Source organism: Podarcis raffonei, chromosome 11, assembly GCF_027172205.1.
Source record: "Podarcis raffonei isolate rPodRaf1 chromosome 11, rPodRaf1.pri, whole genome shotgun sequence".
NCBI classification, from domain to species: Eukaryota; Metazoa; Chordata; class Lepidosauria; order Squamata; family Lacertidae; genus Podarcis; species Podarcis raffonei.
In genome coordinates, this window is record NC_070612.1 from 18,420,438 (window position 1) to 18,440,778 (window position 20,341).

The 20,341-nt window shown below is 41.8% G+C and overlaps 1 protein-coding gene across 1 annotated transcript in view; it reads left to right on the top strand.

The window, feature by feature from the left end:
* Positions 1–859: 859 nt before the first annotated feature.
* OSMR (oncostatin M receptor) overlaps positions 860–20,341 on the top strand; it is a 39,430-nt gene continuing 19,948 nt past the window's right edge. The window contains exons 1-11 of the mRNA XM_053408452.1: positions 860–959; positions 1,851–2,056; positions 4,978–5,137; positions 7,872–8,126; positions 9,013–9,145; positions 10,358–10,506; positions 11,837–11,976; positions 14,086–14,251; positions 15,317–15,393; positions 17,057–17,279; positions 19,673–19,858. Coding sequence (XP_053264427.1) covers positions 890–959; positions 1,851–2,056; positions 4,978–5,137; positions 7,872–8,126; positions 9,013–9,145; positions 10,358–10,506; positions 11,837–11,976; positions 14,086–14,251; positions 15,317–15,393; positions 17,057–17,279; positions 19,673–19,858 — 1,765 coding nt within the window. The 5' untranslated portion in view covers positions 860–889. The remainder of the gene's footprint in view (positions 960–1,850; positions 2,057–4,977; positions 5,138–7,871; positions 8,127–9,012; positions 9,146–10,357; positions 10,507–11,836; positions 11,977–14,085; positions 14,252–15,316; positions 15,394–17,056; positions 17,280–19,672; positions 19,859–20,341) is intronic.

A 20,341-nucleotide genomic window follows, 5' to 3' on the forward strand; every position in this document is an offset into this window, starting at 1 on the left:
TCCCTAAAATGGGGGGCTATACAGTATTCCTGTAAATGCATTTTTATGCTCCTGTTTTTTGAACCAGAACTGTGTTACTAAACCCAGAGAATTCTGCTGCCTGACCAAGGGCTGCATTCTGGTCTTTGTGTTAGTGCAGGACACATGAATTAGGTTGGCTTGCAGCTTAGCATAAAGGAGCAGTTTACCACATACAGTAAAGCAGGAAAAAGTTGGTTTTAACCTCAATTTAAAAAGAATGCACAACTAGATAAATACCACATTTTTTTTTTTTTTTTAAAAAGGTAGTATCAGATAATTTTATTCAGTGATTTTTATAGATAGAAAGTCCTGCTTGTTGGCATCCTTGGAGTTATATTATTATACATTCTGCATGGATGATAGTGAACTAAGGTTTCTCAACATGACCGCTTCATTCTGTAATAATTTTTATTAGTTTTCAATTACAGTTGTGCCACTGGCGTGATCCAGCAGTTGAGTCCTGTGCTCACAGTGGCCAGAGACTCCTTAAACAACTCCCTAGCAACAAATATTCTGGCTCCTAAGTGAAAACTGTCTGAGAGGAAAGTCTCTTTCAGGGAGGCTTGACTGAGCAAATCAATTGCAGCGCTGCCCTGGTAAGGTGTGGCATTGCACCATATGATTGACAGGTGACATCACTTGATTGGTGGGTGCGCCTGGCTTAAAATAAAAATGGCCAGGCCAGTTTGAATCTCTGGAGGGTCAAGATTAGCCCAGGGACTACCCTATTTCTGTCCAAGAGTATCAGACAGTGGTTCAGATCATTTTATTACATTGTCTGAAAATTAATTTGGGGTTGTTGAATGTGATTCCAAACAGAGGATTTACCCAAAAGAAATGTATTGCTTGTTTTTTTCAGGTATAACCAATGGAGCATTTGGTGCTTTGGATGGTAGTTCTCTATGTACTATTGCATTCTGGCCTGTTTGAAAATCAAGGTATGTATATGAATGCTTGTTTCCTTGAAAAGAAATAGTACATATATAGCAAGGCAACAATGTGTGTTTGAGTGTGTGTACCAACTGGGATTGGTAATTTCCTGCTTTTAAAAAGAAAACTGGTACTACTTACTTACGTGTATGTAGCATAGTACAGTGGTACTTCGGTTTAAGAACAGTCCGGTTTAAGAACAATTCGGTTTACAAACTCCGCAAAACCGGAAATAGTGTCCTGGTGTGAGAACTTTACCTCTGTCTAAGAAAGGAAGCTGATCGGTGGAAGGGCACCGGTGGCGGGAGGCCTCATTAGGGAAAGTGCGCCTTGGTTTAAGAAAGGTTTCGGTTTAAGAACGGACTTCTGGAATGGATTAAGTACGTAAACGGAGGTACCACTGTATTCAATGGAGCACACTTCTGAGCAGACAAGTAAATAATTGCACTGTAAAGCATATTTTCAGGCCAAATGAGGTACATTTTCTAGGTATCTGTTTCCTTAAGTGCAGGGATTTTTAGTTATTTTACACAAAGCAGAAGTACCAGGTTACAGTGGTACCTCGGGTTAAGTACTTAATTCGTTCCTGAGGTCCGTTCTTAACCTGAAACTGTTCTTAACCTGAAGCACCACTTTAGCTAATGGGGCCTCCTGCTGCCACCGCACCGCCAGAGCACGATTTCTGTTCTCATCCTGAAGCAAAGTTCTTAACCCAAGGCACTATTTCTGGGTTAGCGGAGTCTGTAACCTAAAGCGTATTTAACCTGAAGCATACGTAACCCGAGGTACCACTGTATATGCTACGCCACTGTTGATGGAACTATTCTTGGGTAAATGTTACCCTAAAGATTGTTCAGCAGATCCTGAAGTGTCAGTGAGTCTTTTCTTTTCTCCCTTAGATCGTAATCTGTTTCAACCTAGAAACCTTGAGATTTCCATGAACATTCGTCTTCAGCAGCTATCAGTGAAATGGGATGTTGGCGATGATTCTGAAGCATACTACTCTGAAACAGATCTTGTTTTTAATATCCAAGTCAATCAAACCGAAGAGAAGATTATTGACTTCCCAACTTTTCGTGAAATTCCCAGACCCTGGCCTTTCCAGGTATAGGTGGGAAAGGCCTAGAACTTTTGCCTGTCAATGTAGTTAATACTGAGCTAGATGGATCAATGGTCTGGCTCAGTTTTAGATGGCTTCCTATGTTCCTATGAAAACCAGATAAGCCACATACATATGTGTTCTCTTCTATGCCTGTTATTCAAAATATACTTACCAGGCTGCATTAGAAAAAGCAAAACATTTGAATATAGGCTGGGGAAAATTATTGTTCTATATTGAGTTGAAACCCAGGATTCTTAAAGCCTGCCACAATACTTAGCCAGTTCCTTAAACTGATGTAAGTACCCAGAATTGTAAATGCAAAAGGGCTGAATCATAGAATTAAATAAAGTAGCACCTTGGCTTACGTTAGGGTAATGTAAACTTCGGGTTGCGAAAGCGGCAAACCCGGAAGTGTTTCACCACACGTGCATGCTCAGAAGCGGTTTACTGTCACGCGCACATGCGCAGAAGCGTCTACCGCTTCTCCTCCGGTTGCGAAAACCTCAGGTTCCGGCCGGACCTCTGGAACAGTTCCTGTTCGCACTCGGAGGTACCACTGTAGTATCTTTTCTCTAGTCTTATTTTCTGGGATATGGAGGCATATTTATGAAAGAATTGCCTTCCTCATTTGCTCTTGAGGAACGACAAAGCTTTCACATTCAGGCAATGGCTGATTAATGCGCGTCCAAAAGACATGTGATCACCCACATGCGCATTGCACTGAACCCGAAAAGTGACCCGAAAATGCCAGTCAACACAGCATGAAAAGGGTGTAATGGGGGGGGGGAGTGTCTTCGGGCAGGGAGCACTTCCACAAGCAGGGGTCAGGAACAGAACCCCCGTGCAAAATTGCTAGCAGCTGTGTACAATTTTTAAAAAACAAACAAACAAACAAAACCCAGGTCTGTAGGGCATTGTCAATTTCTCCTTGGGTTTTGTTAGCACATAATCAAGCATGGGCTGTAAATTTTGTGAATAAAGTTGTTTAAAATAATCAAAATAATTCAGTATTTAAGCTAATGGTTAGTCCTTTTAAAAGTAGACCCAGTGTTCAATAGGTAAAGGTAAAGGGACCCCTGACCATTAGGCCCAGTCGTGGCCGACTCTGGGGTTGCGGCACTCATCTCGCTTTATTGGCCAAGGGAGCCGGCGTACAGCTTCTGGGTCATGTGGCCAGCATGACTAAGCCGCTTCTGGCGAACCAGAGCAGCGCACAGAAAAGTTGTTTACCTTCCCGCCGGAGCTGTACTCATTTATCTACTTGCACTTTGACGTGCTTTCGAATAGTCCAGCAATAAATGAAATGCTGAGGGATCAAGCAAATCTAGTGGATTTTGTTACAGAAATTTAAGGTATATTGAACACACTTAACACACACTTCAAGCTATCATTTAATCTGACAAAGTAGAAAGTATTATCTGCCTAACCTATCTAACTGAAAACAAGTGGAACATAAGAGATAAGTCGTGTGGGTGGGTGTGACTAGATCTTTGACCGAGTTGCTAAACCGAGCTGATATTAGTGGAGGTAGCTTTCAACGTATTGGTCTTACGTAAGTTTTATTGAATGTCCAAAATTAGCAACTGCCTCAACTCGTATGTGAACGTTGCCAATTCCCAGGCATATTTTGCAAAAGTCAGAAAACTCAAAAGGCACCACTGGTGTATGTTGACAGTCACCATGCATTCACTTGGAAGTCTGGAAATGATCCAGGCTTATTCGTTTATGCGATCCAGTGTTATCTTTCACCAAAAGTGGCTAACCAAGAAAATCAAAGAAGCCCACTGAGTGACCTTGGGCCAGTCACTGCCTCTCAGCCTAATCTACCTCACAGGGTTGTTGTGGGAATTAAATGGGGCGGGGGGAGAAGACACGCGGCCAAAGGTGGGATATAAATTCAACAAATAAATAAATAAACTAGAAAGACTTTCCGGATTGTTGTAGGGAGACCTGTTGAATAGTGTGGTCTGTGTCACATGGGGCTGCAGTGAGAGAGGGAGGAATTGCCTGGAATTGAGCGGAGGAATCTTAAGCCAGTGTTTAAGTTCAGTAGACACCCCCTCTCCCGGAACTGCAACCTCATGCAACACAGCCAAAAATGTTGCGGTAGGTCTCCCTGATCTCTTGGAGGGATGAGGCGCAGTGGCTTCCGCAGAGGACGAGGAGGCAGAATAAGGAATAAGGAAAGATCTATTGCGTGAGCTTGAGTTCTGCTCATGCAACATTAGAGACAGCCCTATGATTATTATTTTTAGAATGGTCACTCCTCCACATATACAGATGCCTGCACATTTCATAAGCTAAAGGGTATAATCTATAGAATTCTAGAGTTGGAAGGGACCATGAGGATCATCTAGTCCATGATGGTCCAACTCACGGTCCAAGGGCCTCAATGTCTTTTTGGGCAGCTCTTGGCAACATTTGATGTTCCCTCACAGGTAGCTGAGGCACTGGGTTTGGGGAAGGAGGTGTGAGGGTTCTGACAGAGTCCTAGAGTGCTCCACCATCTTACTTAGTGCTCGGTTAGTGCTTTCCCAGCTTTGGGAAGGAAGTGGGAGGACTCTAGGACAATGCCAGAGCCTTGCACCTCCTTCTCAATCTCTTTGGGAAGGCAGCACAAGGGCTGGGGGCTGGAGTGGGCTTTAAATATTGGCCTTGCTGCCTCCCCTATTGTGCAACCATGTATTGTCCAGCCTGTGGGTTCTGTGTCAAAGTACTCTTTTCAGACCCATTTGGTCTGAAAGGTTGGCCTGTCCTGATCTAGTCCAACCCCCTGCAGTGCAGGAATCTCGCACCCAACATGGGGCTCGAACCCACAACCATGAGATTAAGAGTCTCATGCTCTACTGATAGAGTTGTCCCTAATTATTCAACTAAGATATATATTGCCTCACTGTTTTCCTTTTCAATTGCCTGCTTTTTAGGAGAATTATACGACCACTGTCAGTAAATCAAATAGACATCTGCAATGGAACTGGACCTCTGAAATACCCTTGGAGTGTGCAGCTCATGCAGTAAGGATCAGGAGCATGGTGAGGTTTTCTGAAGTTTGGAGCAACTGGAGCCCATGGAAGATAGCAGATGGTGAGCAAACATTGTCACCTTTAAGTCGGAAAGAGCAAAATGCCCATTGGGGGAACTGTATTATCACTGTTGAATGCAAGGACAGAGAGCCTATAGCCTGGCAGATAGCAAGGACATTTTTGTAAGCAGTTGCTCCAAATATAAGGCATGCTTATTTACACATTTACACAAACGTTTTGTTGGAGAGGGATGCGGGTGGCGCTGTGCGTGAAACCCCTGAGCCTAGGACTTGCTGATCAGAAGGTCGGTGGTTTGAATCCCCGCGACGGGGTGAGCTCCCGTTGCTCAGTCCCAGCTCCTGCCAACCCAGCAGTTCGAAAGCACGTCAAAGTGCAAATAGATAAATAGGTACCACTCCAGTGGGAAGGTAAATGGCGTTTCCGTGCGCTGCTCTGGTTCGCCAGAAGCGGCTTAGTCATGCTGGCCACATGACCCAGAAGCTGTACGCTGGCTCCCTTGGCCAATAAAACAAGATGAGCACCGCAATCCCAGAGTCGGCCACGACTGGACCTAATGGTCAGGGGTCCCTTTACCTTTTTATTGGAGAACAGCATTACAGAATCCAAGGAAGTGTGAATTTTGAAAGATTTTGGAAGAATTTTGAAAGAATTTTGTGCTTCATTTTTAATGTCCTTTTGGGAAATGTTGATGTGTTCGATTTGCATTAAGAGCAAACAGAACCTATCTTATCTGCTTGCTCCCTTCCTTCCTTGCTTGATGATTTAATTTCTTTACTGCTCAATATACTGAAAATATCTCTAAGCGGTGTACAGAAAACCGAAGCAACAACAGACAGCTTAAATGTAAAAATTACATACAGTTGCATGTAAAAATGTTACATTAGTACAAAGTTATACACAAACACACACACATATATAATCCATATCAATTCATTTTCCTTCTGACACTGCTTCCATCCCTAGGACTAATTAGAGTCATTTCAAAATGTAGCTTTGGAATGAAAATACTCTATTTTTATAGAAACAGCAAAACCATAATGGCTCACAAATGCTGCCTCATCATTCTGTGTTCCCCTTTAAATTGAACAAAGATTTCGTTACCACATGCACTTTCTATTCATGGGATCAGTGGGTGTTTCTTCACAAAATACTTATAAAAATAATTAAGTAGCAGGAAATACAGGAAATTGCAGTCAGCTCAACTTATGCCAACTTTCACTCTTCTTTCAAATCCATAATCAAAAGCCTCATTTTCCATGACGCCTTTGACCCAACTCCCTAATTCCAAAACAGCATGCCTAAGTTAGTATAACAAAAATGCATATATATTATTCCTCTGCTTTCGTTTGCCTCCACATCCCTCCACTGCTTCCGCAACGCTAACGATAAAGTGGGACACCCCCCTGAGGCTTAGACTTAACCTATTGTGTACTGTAGAGTACCAAGGCACTATCTAAATAACTATAGTGTGCACATGGCAACACTTTATTGCCTTTATATTTCTTTATTTTTCCATTTATGAGTTGTTTTGCATAAGATATCTCAAAGCGATCTAAGAATGAAAACATCAACAACAAAAACAACCATTGCAGAAATTTCATATATAAAGCTATTAAATCCATTACAGTGGTACCTCGGGTTAAGTACTTAATTCGTTCTGGAGGTCCGTTCTTAACCTGAAACTGTTCTTAACCTGAAGCACCACTTTAGCTAATGGGGCCTCCCACTGCTGCCACGCCGCCGGAGCATGATTTCTGTTCTCATCCTGAAGCAAAGTTCTTAACCTGAGGTACGATTTCTGGGTTAGCGGAGTCTGTAACCTGAAGCGTATGTAACCTGAAATGTATGTAACCCGAGGTGTCACTGTACGTTGTTGGCATCCGTCTGTCTAGAGAGGGAATGGAATGCACATCTGGAGGTGAAGTGAAACTGAACGTGACCTCCCCATGCAAAAGCCTAGGCAGTGAGCAGAGGTCCTGGGTTGCTCAGACAATGAATGACCCCCCTCTCAGCCTCGCTGATGTGGTCCAAAGGAAAGCAGAGCAATACATTTGGCACCAGCTTGGCTGCAGGAGTTGCCAGAAGGAGGTGTACAAGACACCATCCAACTGTCTTAGGGACTCCACTCCCGATTTGTGTAGGAGAGGTCACTTTGATGCTGCTAATGCAAGCAAAACAATGCAGGAGGCAGCAGTTATGAGTTTCTTGTCCCTGCAGCCACAGCAGGCGCCGTGATTCTCCAGTGGTTTTACTTTACCCCCAGAGGCGCACTCCATTGTCTTCTGAGACAGATGAATGCCAATAACAACATGGGAGCAATCTCTTCTCCCCAACCCCCCAAGAGATATCAAGGAAACTTCTGAGACAACTTTTGAGATGAAACAATAACTTCCAGATGGTTTGTTGTGTGGTTTGTTACCGCAAAAAGCTCAGAGCCATGTAGAACTTTTAGGACTGTCCTATGTACTTAACAGCTTGAGCTTTCATAGAAAGAAGCCTTTGAGGTGGTGATGAAGTCACACACACAAATGTACAGTGAGTTCTAGTTACAATGAATGAAACGCAATCCTATAATACTTCTTCAGAAGTAAGCCTCATTGTGTTCATTGTGTTTATTCTCTGGTAGGAATTGTTGCCCTGGAAACTATTTTTTTATTTTTAAATTAAAACTCTTAATTTATGGAGTGGGGCTGGAATGCCTCAAAGGGTGCCTGTTTCATTGTCACAATTATATGTACAAACAAATCTCCCCCCCCCCCCATTTCTTTGTTCAGGGCTGGATGTCGTAAACATTCGCTGGTATTTCTTATGGCCAGAGGGTAATAAGTTCATTGAAATGGGTTCTGACGTCAAGTATTGCTGCATTGGGGCGGAAAATAAGAGTGTACCGAAATTTTATTTTGGTGATAAGCAGATGAACGTTGGACTGCAACGAAGAGTATTAGTTACTTTGAAAAATGTTCCCCTTTCCAAAAGACTTGGCTACACTATCCAGTGTGATTCCGAAAGTGCATCTCTCTTTGTGACCAGTAAGCAGAAAATATTTGGTGTTTCCATTGAGGGAGGGGATTGTGTCCATCTGAGCAGCTTTTTATACTTCCTGGCCAGGTTCATGAAGTTTTGTAACAGGAATATCTGAAGAGGAGCTCATGTCCTAAAGGAGGGGTCAGGAACCTTCTTTCATCCTGACCAGAGCTTCTCTTTATCCTCTGAGCAAGAGGCCTTATCACAGTTCAAGGGGACATTCTATCTGATAAGAGAACTTGAGGAGGACCACTGAGGTGCCTGGTCTGGGGAGAGTCCTGTGGGCCAGATGAAGACCAGGGGGAGAGACATTTGACGTTCCTCATCCTCTTTCCAAAGGACTGCTTCCTTCCGTTCTTCACACACCCCAAGATATGGAGAGGCCCTTCTCCATATCCTGATACGTGTGGATGGGTGCTAGGTTAAGTTGGGAAGAATGAGAGAGTTGTTTATGTGGTCACACCTCAGTTTGTGCCCCATGTCTTGTTAAGTTCCTACATCTGGTGATGAGTTTTGTTCACACATGCTTTTTAATTCCCCATGTTTTTTGGGCCTAAATTGGGTGTTTTAATAATTTGCCATGCAGTTTTCAGCTTTAAAAAGACTGCTGATGATTGTTCTGTTCTTTGGACATTATCAGCCACCTTGAGTTAAAGTCTGCAAAGTATAAAGATATGATATAAATTATCCTAATAAATGAATATCCAGAAAGTCACCATGACCAGCTCTATCAAAGGGGGCAAAAATATCAGATCAGATTGATTTGATCTGCAAAATTGGTAGTCAGTTGATGATGTGCTCACAGCTGACCCTAAGAGTAATTGTTTTCAAAGGTGGTTGAAAGAATGAAATGAAAGAGGAAAACATTATAACCCAGTCTTGTTTCAACAGACCAGCCTGATAAACCCAAAGACTTAGCCTGCAAAACAGAAGACATGATTAACTTAGAGTGTACCTGGCACCCTGGTGCTAAATATACGGATGCTGAGTTGCTATGTCCAGCAAGCTTCACCTTGTCTGACGGGTAAGTGTTCTGAAACCCTGATCCTGACAGGAGAGATCCTTAGGAAGTGACAACAGTTATGCCCGCCATCATAGTATACCTTTTTTTAGAGGAAATGAGTTGTTGACAAAATGAATTACAGGGACAGAAAGTGTCCTGGAAGATGACCAGAGGGTTGGATCAAATGGATTATTTGCACACAGGACTTAGGTAGAGAAAACACTACCTTTGTGCCCTAGGGGTGGAGGGGCTAATAATAATAATAATAATACTAATAATAATAAATAGTAGTAGTAGTAGTAGAACTTTTATTTATATCCCACCCTCCCTGGCCGAAGTCAGTCTCAGGGCAGCTAACATCAAATATATAACATTAGTATAAAATCAAACAATAATTAAATTACCTCCTAAAAACAGGTCAAAATCAAATTAAAGTCTAATTAGATGGCTTTCCGCAGGGTTAGGGTTGGGAACATTAAGTGCTGATCAGTAAGTGCTATAGCCCTCCAGATGATGTTAAGATACCGTTCCCATCATCTCTGAGAGCCCTGACTAATGGTCACACTGGCTGCGGCTTAAAGGACATGGTTCAGAAGGAAAGCTAGTTAGTGCTAACTAGGAATTTGTAGTGGAGGTGGTAGAGTGTGTCATTTTAGAGGGTGAAACTTAATTTTTGCAAACTTCTTAAGTGAGGGGACTTTAAAATATGTTTTTGAGTGTGAGGAATTCAACTCTGCTATTCTTTTTGTGATTAGACAACATTTAGCTTGGTAAGTCTACGTTTGAAGAAGCAAATAAACAGCTTTCGAAAAACCAAAGAATTTTAATTTTACCTTCTGAAAATGTCAAGTAATGCTTAATAATAATAATAATAATAATAATAATAATAATAATAATATATAAAAAAACTGCAAGTACTTGGCAATCATTTTAAATGATTTCTATGCATTTTTACACACATTTTACTTACCAAGCAAAACTAAATTATAGTAATTCAACTAAAATATATTTTGAAATCTCAAGTAAAGTTACAACATTTTAGCTCCCCTCATTTTTGGAATTTGAAAGTTGAAAAATTCTGGGGGTGGTGTGGGTGGTGGGTGGGAGAAATGTATGCATTTATTTAAACTTTGATTTACACTCTTATTATGGTCCAAATATTCTATTTCTGATGGAAGAACAATAAACTCTCTTTTCTTCCCCTCCGAAACCTCAACCACCATGTCTTGAAAGTTCTTCCAATGAAACGTATTGCAGCTTGACCTCTTCCCCATCCTGTTCATTCAAGATTGGCAAGCAAACCATATACAATTTAATACTGACATCCAGAAATTGCATTGGAGAGAAACTTACCAATCTTACTGTTGATGTAGCCCACAGAGGTAAGAGTTTATTTTCTCTATCGGTGTTACACTTTACCTTCTACCACCATCTGAAAATAAAGAATAGGCTCCTGCATGTTGCAGCTGGGGCAAAACATTAAACAAAAATTTAAGCTACAACTTGACATCCCCAAGTGGGTAAAACGAACTCTTAGGTGATCCAGTTCTTTTCCACAAAGAGAATTCTGGGCAAGCTGAAATTTCAGATTGGTAAATCTCAGCAAATAGCCCCCTTTTACCCTGTTCTGTTTGCTCCCAAGTGATAAGAGGATGATACTCCTACTGCTACCAATGGAAGCAGAAGAAGTAGGAACACAGAAAGCTGCCTTCTGCTGAGCGCCAAGTCCATCTAGTTCAATATTGTCTATCCTGAAGAGCATTGGCTCTCCAGGGTTTCAGAAGGGCTACTTGGAGATGCTGTGGTTTGATGCTGGAATCTCCTGCATGCAGAGCAGGTGCTCTACCAGTAAGATAAGGCCAAGCTAAATGCTTGTGTTAATTTTAACCCACAAGATGGCGGTGCTTGCAATGCACTGAGTTGCCCCCTTGGTATTTCCCAGTTTCAGTATGTGATAAAGATCCAGCTCCAAATTTCCTGCTGCTCTTTCCTTACAGGTTGGCTGCTATGAGAACAGGATTCTGGACTAGATGTGCCATTGGCCTGATACACAACTTAATTGCCTCCAGAACTTAAACGGGGTGCAAAACAAGAACAATATGGAATTTCCCCCCCAGTTGCCTGTAGGGTGAACTACATTTAGCTGCTGAATGAATAAAATAATAATAGTCAAGGCATATCATTTATATTAACAATGAATGTTGACATAATTTGATAAGCTATCCTTCTGAAAACAGTAACATAAAACTAAAACAATTAACATATAGGGACTATAATGACTACTAGCAGAACCAAAATACAACTGAGACAAGCAGACCTACCCACCAAGTATCTACTAACATATATTTATTTATACGGTGCTTTTTTCTGGGGGGACACATACCCCTAAACATTTTGTGAATCTCAGTTTGGCTTCATTGAGGGGCAGTATTTCAATGTGAGTAGGAAAATGAGAGTACCCCTAAACATTTTTTTAAGAAAAAGGCACTGTATTTATAAATAGCAGCAGTAGAACTCTCACTTCCTCTTATCTGAATTTATGTTCCAAGACAGATTACAAACTGCAGCAGAGGCATCTCCAGTTTTTATCATGGTATTCTATGAAACTATCCTGAAATAATTCAGAGTTATTCTTGCACATTTTTTTACTGTCCAAATTCACTGAATTGCTCTTTCAGAAGTGTACATTTTTCTTTCTCCCTTTCAAACTAGTTCATCCTGCAGCCCCCTACAAACTCCTTGCAGGTTATACAAACGCTACTGCCATCCAGTTACAATGGCAGATAAATGAAATAAGCGAAGCCCTGCCGCTGTTATGTGAAATTCATGGTGCTTCTCGTGATGGGGAACAGGTAAGAAGCAAACATGATTAGCACAAAGAAATGTGTGGTAGTCTTTTTCAGATTCATAACATTTGTGGCTTTCCTGTTAATTGCTCAACCTATAGTGATGGCGGAGAGCTTAGAAAACACTAGACGGCAATCTTTTGCATGATTGTTTTAAGAAGTATGGAAACTAGTGCTAAAGGAAAAGCTTACTTACAAAATGTACACTTTTAAAAAAAGGTTCAGAGGCATACAAATTTTATGAAACCTGGTGTTGTTTCATGAAACCTGGTGTTGTTAAGTCCCCTGTCCACACACAAGCAGCTGTGGTTGGGAAAGCAAGAATTTGTAACACTGTATTGGTCAAGGTCCTACTCCCATTCATTTTACAGACTTGTTTTGGTTTTCTTTCCTTATATTTGTTATGCTTTAAATTTAACATTAACAGTGTTATGGTTCTTGCTGTATTCTGTGTGAAAATTCAATAAATGCAATGTTGTTTTTTTAAAAAAATAATAGCCAGATTAGTCTGCAAAAGCAAAGTATTTATTTTTTTTAATGTGGCACAAAACTTTCAGCTCCTGAAGGGACCCCTGTGTGTCAAGATCTTATTCCACAGAACTGTGGCATATAGTGCTTACAAAGGAAAACACTTGTTCCCAAGTTTTTGGGAAGCCATGGTTTATGGCTTACAGCAACAGGAGAGATTTCGCTTCTTTTCTTTAAAATACAAAGCAGTATAGAAACAAAATAAAATCACATAATTGTAGAGTTAGAAGGAACACCAAGCATCATCTAATTCAACCCCCTGCAATGCAGGAATCTCAACCAAAGCACCCATGACAGCCCATGAAATTTGACTTGCTGTCACTTCCAAATGTGCAATTGAGACTTGTTTCCCTTGAAACAAACCACAGCCTGATGCCTAGGTATGTTATTGGCTTCCTGGTTGTTTGTTTCTCCTGAACTAGCCACAGTAGTTCTGCATTCTCACAACAAGCCACAGTGGGGGGCGTGTTCCTTGCATTAGGGGAGGAGTGAAGTGGGAGTCATCTGCTTGTTCATTGTAAGCCGTAAACTGTGGCTTACTGTGATCGGTGGTGTGACTGATGCCCATTGTGACCGGTAGGACAGAAATAGGTGGAGCCACAGTCAACGTCAAGCAAAGCCAACTAATTCTAGTTCTGCTCCCATCCTCCTCCCAACTTAGTTCTGCAATGGCAACACTGAGCCTAAGGAAGAAGGAGCTGATAGCCAGGACTGGGTGCAAAAAAGAAGTCAGGCAGGTGTGGGCTGCCTGAGGACAGAGTGAGGTTGGTGGAGCACTGCCTCATTTGCCCCAGTGGACCAGCCAACGCTGATTATGATGTGTGAATGAGACTACTATATTGAGTTGGGCTGGCTTCCATGTAATCATGGATGTGATTATAGCATTCATTGTTAAAGCTGTGAGCACAAAAAGTTGGTACTTTCAACCAAAGCAAATAAGCACGCATAATCGTAGCAAGTCTTCTTTCCTTAAAGACCCTGTGAAATATACAGATTGAAAACCAACATCACAGCCATGTCATAAACAAATGTCCCACCATTAGCCAGGTCTATCTTAGGACCTCTTGCTGACCAGTGTTGGAGTGTGTGATCTAACACAAAAGTCCTGGTTGAAACTTGATTCCTTTTCTAATTTTTCTAGTTTCTAATGTGGATGGATGTATTGCATAACACATTATTTTAAATGCAACAAAAGGTTTTTAACAATAGAAAGCTGTAAGTAAAGGGCAAAGGGACCCTTGACCATTAGGTCCAGTCATGACCGACTCTGGGGTTGCGGCGCTCATCTTGCTTTATTGGCCGAGGGAGCCGGCGTACAGCTTCCGGGTCATGTGGCCAGCATGACTAAGCCACTTCTGGCGAACCAGAGCAGCTCACAGAAACACCGTTTACCTTCCCGTGGGAGTGGTACCTATTTATCTACTTGCACTTTGACATGCTTTCGAACTGCTAGGTTGGCAGGAGCAGGGACCGAGCAACAGGAGCTCACCCATTGCGGGGATTCGAACCACTGACCTTCTGATCGGCAAGTCCTAGGCTCTGTGGTTTAGTTTGACCCTAAACATGTTTAATGTTCATGTTTTGCAGAAAATCGTTACAGTGCAGTACAGTAAAGATTCACACCCCCAAATTATCCTGGATGGGTTGCAGCCATCTACAAACTACACGTTAAAAGTACGCTGTGGTGCGGCTAGACATTTTTGGAAATGGAGCAAATGGAGCGAAAGTAAAACTATCCCAACAAATGAAACTGGTAAGGATTTCATGTTGTGGGGAAGAAGTTTGGGGTGACCAGGTTTATAATCCTCTTCTGCAGGATGCTGTTTGCCCACATTTTACAAAAATTGTGTGGAAATGGTCAAAAGGGGACTTTTTCACTTTTTGAATGTGCAGAATGAAAAATGGCAAAAGAATAAAAAGTGTATGGAGTAGATGACCCACTCCTCCCCAATCTCTCCCTCTCCTTCTTCCTATAATGGGCATTGGGAAGAAGATACAGTAAATTTATTTAATCTTCTACAGACCCACTTGTGTGGGTTAACTAACAAAGGAAAATAATGGCTGGTACCTGTTTTAAAACCACGGAGGCTAGCACATAAAGAGCCCTAGTAGCAGAGCTTAAATCCTATCGTTAGGCAGATTAAAGAAGCATAGGAATAGGTCATTTAACCTTCTTTTAATAATGTGTTCAGCTGCATGAAGCTGTTTTGCAGTGAAACAAGCCACACACTGAAGTAAGTTTAAAATATACTTATAGTCATGCATTGCCTTAAGCAGCCACAATAAGCAAATGCAGGCATGAACATTATTGGGTAGAAATATGTAGGAGAGAGAGAGAGAGAGAGAGAGAGAGAGAGAGAGAGAGAGAGAGAGAGAACAGGAACAGGAAGCAAGCCTTACTTCCCCTCTTCCAGGAGAAGAGGGGATGTGACATCACTGAGCCTACTCTAGCAAATTAGAACTCTGTGATCCTTAACTCCTTCACATACTAACTAGCAATGTTAGATTTGACTGCAAATCATCCACATGGACCTCATAATGCAGCAGTGGCAGCAAGGTTTTTGCTCTCCCTCTTCCTCCACTGGGACATCTAGAATACTCGTAATAGTTCCCAGGTCCTAAGTCTATAAGGTGTGTGTCTGAACCACACTCATGTCCAGCACTCAAGTTTATTCCTGCACACACTACAAGAGGTTTAGGATCTTTTGTTGGAACTAGTGACTAAGAAGCCTCGTTCAGCTGTTTTCCCTACCTGGGTTTTATAATATGAGCTCCATTCCACAATGTATAACCCTGTTTTATGTGCTTTGGTTTACAGCTCCATCAGGGCAACTGGATATTTGGAGAGACATTTACTTGTGTTTGGAGAACTGTAGCATAACAATATTTTGGAAGGTAAGTCTTTCTGGTCATGCAGCCAGTGATGATGAGAGATTTCACCCCTTCCACTGCTAATAACTAAAAACTGCAAGGCTTAGACTATTTTTTTTAGATAAAGGATGTGGGTGACACTGTGGTTTAACCACAGAGCCTAGGGCTTGCCGATCAGAAGGCTGGCAGTTCGAATCCCCGCGACGGGGTGAGCTCCCGTTGTTCTGTCCCAGCTCCTGCCAACCTAGCAGTTCGAAAACACATCAAAGTGCAAGTAGATAAATAGGTACCACTCCAGCGGGAAGGTAAACGGCATTTCCGTGCGCTGCTCTGGTTTGCCAGAAGCGGCTTAGTCATGCTGGCCACATGACCCGGAAGCTGTACACTGGCTCCCTCGGCCAATAAAGCAAGATGAGTGCTGCAACCCCAGAGTCGTCCGCGACTGGACTTAATGGTCAGGGATCCCTTTACCTTTACCTTTACTTTACTTCACATATACATTGTGCATTACAAATCATTGTTCTGTTACTGTTTGATTGTGTGAGGCTCCCTGGGAAATTACTAGCATATTTTTTTAAGGAGTTTGTTAACTGGAGTGTCAGAAGAACCTTTGATCCTGACAAAATGTAGCTCCCTAACAAAAGGAAAGGATAGGTAAGCTTGGCCAGGAGGCTTCACCAGTATAAGCAAATCTTCTTACCCCCTTAGTGCTCTGCTGTCCATATATCCAGAATTCCACAATGGGAGCTTGGGTACCATCTCATTGGGGAGAGACAATAGTTTGGTGGGGACCATGCTTTGCATGTGGAAGTTCCCAGGTTTAATCCCTGCAGTTTCCAGTTAAAAGGATCCAGTAGCAGGGAATGAGAAAAATATCTGCCTACAGTCCTCGAAAACCAATGCTGCTCCTGGGGTAGTTGGATAAATAGGTTGACTCAGGCTGTGTACACTTGACCAGCTTTCAAGGCTTCTATGTCATTCCTTTTCTTAATTTGCATTGAATCTGGTTTGGCGGGGAAGCACATCAAAACACAGTCATTCTTTAGGAACAATGCCCTTTAAAATACTTTTAAAATGTGGAGTTTTTTGGGGGGGCAGAATGGTTACTGTTTTTATTTTGATTATATATTTTGTGGTTTTATATTTCGATTTTGTTCTGTGAACCACCCTGAGACCTCCAGGTATAGGGTGGTATATAAATTCAATAAACAACAACAACAGCAGCAGCAGCAGGATCGTTATAATAAGATTGATACAGATTCTGGTCAACGTTGTATGACCAGTTTCCAAACCAGCAATGGGAACACACTGGGTGCAGAGTTAAACAGGTGTGTGTACACAGCCTTGGAATTCTTTCCAACTTGAGCTGTTGGTTTCAGAGAACAGGATGGAACCATGTTCCCTGATAATGGGCAGGGGTTTGCTATGGGTGTTCCCCCCCCCCCCTTTTCAAAAATAAAATGACTCAAAAGCCATTATGCAAGAGAGTCGTTGTTCCAAAATCTGCCTGCCCAGTTGACTCACTGGTCTTGTCACTTCATCCTGCATGCAGCTCTCAACTGGCAGCTTCTGATTTCTCAAGACAAAAATACCAAAAGAAAAACTAACATTTCGAATAAAGAATAGTCAACAAAAGCAACTTGGTCCCGTTGTAGAAAAGGACATTGTTTTGTTTTCCTCCCAATAGGCATCACCAGACTTCCATGCTCACGGAAAAATTGTAAAGTATGAGATATTGTGGGAAAAGTTAGAGGAACCTACTGAAACACATCGCAGTGACATAAGCCCCACATTGAATAATTGCACCATTTCCCTTGGTAACTCATCTTACAAAATCAGCGTCTTGGCAAGGAACTCTGTGAACGCATCTCATCCTGCTGTGATTGTCATCTCGGCAGCTGAAGATGATGGTTTGTACAGCTAAACTTGTTCCAATATGTGGTTCTTCCTTTTGTCCCAATGAGATAATGTTATGCCTACCAGATCTGAGAAATGTATGAGAACCCCTGTACACCTAGAACTCCACCTTCTTTAATTTTCCTTTGTGGAACTGCCATGACTGTGCAAATACAAACATTGGGCTTCTGGCTGTCTTGGAGTTCACTCAGAAGTGGGGTTCTTAATCCTGTGCATTAAAATACTAAATTGTGTGTTTTTCTCCTGCCACCACATCCCAAGTAGATGGGTAACACTTCCTTGCTAAAAAAATCAATTTTGTATTATTTCTCTTACACGTACACATGGGGTTGTAACAGATTTAGTGACTGGTTATGTGTGAGCCAAGCTGTGGTTTAGAGAGACGTTAATGAACCCAGCTTCCTCTTCACCTCATTCACTCCCTCTCATCTCTTGTCCTGAGTGGTTGAGAGGAAGAATTTGAGAATTTGTTTCCAAAGCACATAACATCCACAACCTGCTGTGTTGTCTGGAACCAAAACTGCACTCAGTGTCAATTGTGGTTAAATTTGAAGAAGCTATCTTCAGAAAACAAAGTATTGAGGCATCTGATCAAGACTTGTATTTTAAAATGAGCTTAATATATATATATATATATATATATATATATATATATTTGCAGATGCTTGTGTGTTTTTAATGCCAGGCAGAAGACCAGCTGTCTAAAAGACTTTTGGCAGATGTTTATCCTCCTGGACAAAGGCCCCCCTGATTTATTTATAGTAAGGAGCCAAAATTCTCAAAGTTGTAAAAAGGGAATTACAGGCTGAGAGCAAAGGTTACTAGGTTACTGACCCTACAGAATATAATCAAGCTGCAAAAGCACTAATTAAGAGTTGGTAAATAGTAGGATTCATTGTTTAACAAAATATAATACCATGTGTCTCCCATTAGAGACTTGAGCCACAGGTTAAAGTGCAAGAGCTAATGGGAAAAGCAGCTGGCCAGGAAAGGGGGTTGTAAACTGAAGAAGTTTTTACTTTGAAAAGGCCATTGCTTCTAAAAATCTATATATGTTATGTATGAAATATATTGGCTTAAATGTAATTATGCAAAGGATTTAGAAAGTAAGAAATGTTAGATTCTTATGTTAGATTCTTATTTCATAGAATCATAGAATCATAGAGTTGGAAGAGACCACAAGGGCCAACCCCCTGCCAAGCAGGAAACACCATCAGAGCACTCCTGACATATGGTTGTCAAGCCTCTGCTTAAAGACCTCCAAAGAAGGAGATCTTTCATTGATGGTGTGTGAGAATGTGAACCCAAGATCTCTGACCTCTGTTTAAGATAAAAATTTAAAACCGTTAGCCATCTGTTTTGGAGGGCAAAAGGGCAAGAGGTGATCTGGTAATTAAGGTGCCTTGTTGAGGCAAATGTAAGACATATGGCTACTTGTTTGCCATTTATAGATAGAAGGAAATATAGCTCTTTGTCTCCCATAAAAGGTAATAGGAAATGGGTGTATCTTTTATGATTGGTTCTAGCAAACAATAGAAATTTCAACCAGGCTGATTGGATAGAGGCAGCCAAAGGAGGAGCAAGGGGGCTGGGCTGAGGAAATATAAGTGCTGGCCATCAGGGCTGGAGTGGGCAGAGCTTTGGTAACCATATACCACTGTGTCTCTCATTTATTTGTCTGGCAAATAAATTATTATTTTAATTTCTCTATTGCTGCGTTGAATATTTCATTCCAGCTAAGCGTTAACCACAAGCAGGGTGCTACAGTATCAAGTAGGTTTGCTTTAAACCAAGAGTCAGCAACATTTTTCTGTTGAGGGCCACATTTCCTTTGAGGGCAATCTGTGCTGTAGTCACAAGTGAATAAAAGTGCTCCCCTACTTTCTTTCTGCTGCCACCTTCTCTTTGCAACTCCTTTCTTATTTTTTCACTTCCTAGTCAAATGCAGGAATTGGGCCACAGCCATAGATTGGGCCATAGATTGTTCATAGGGCCATAGATTGTTCACCTGTGTTTTGACCTAACCATTGCTAATATTAACCACGGTCTCTCTGGACAACATGATAAACCATGGTTAAAAGCAAGCAGCAGTGAAAGCTGTAGAAATTTCACTCTTGGCCACACAGGAGTAGGAGAAAGGGATGAGCCCGTGACTCAATGCAGCTCATTCACATGCTCAGCTTGACATTCAGATGTGGTCATTATCTCGTTAGTTTGTCTAACCTGATGCAACAAAATACTTGAGTTTGCAACTTTTGGCTCTCCATGTTGTGATATGCGCCTCGCTTCCTTGAGTGTTCCAGGGACAACACCACAAATTTCAGTGTCCTTTGGGTGAGAGAGCACTCAAAGCTCTTAACTAATGCTACAATATACTGCTTTTTAGGAAACATGAATTGCAGCATGGAAGACACACAGAATAACACAGAACATGGCATTTATATTGCTTGGCAGTCTCAAAGCAGGTTTGATGGCTACGTTGTGGACTGGTGCAACAACCCAAAGTCCCATCTTTGTGACTTTCAGTGGAAGAAGTTCGACCCCAATGACTCCAGTGCTCTTATTACACATGGTAGGAACAGCATACCGTTGTCATTGAATGACTAATTCTTGAGCTGATGAGGAATTGAAACTTCTTATAGCTTTGTTGCTCAAGAGCACAGTGGCAGTTCAGCTACGGCTGTGCTTGGAAGAAAGTGATTATCTGGATCCGTTTTATTCTTGGTCTTACTTGGGGATAGAATTGGCCTTGCCTGGTTAGATGGATGACTTTCTCCAGGAGAAAGATGGGGGTACAGTGGTGAAGCTGCCAATTTTTATCAATAACTCAGTGGTGTGTGTGTATACACACATACACCAACCATTGACTGCAGTATTCCCTTGGATTTTCCCCATAGGTGGGGGGCAGATGGCTTGATAGGGATGCTTCCAGACAGTAGCATTTGCTTCCTGGCAGTTTAACTACAGGGTGTTTCAGGGCATCATATTCTCCCCAATGCTATTTAACATCTGTTACGGGAGTGGTCATAAGGTCTGGAGTAAAGTGTATTTTTCT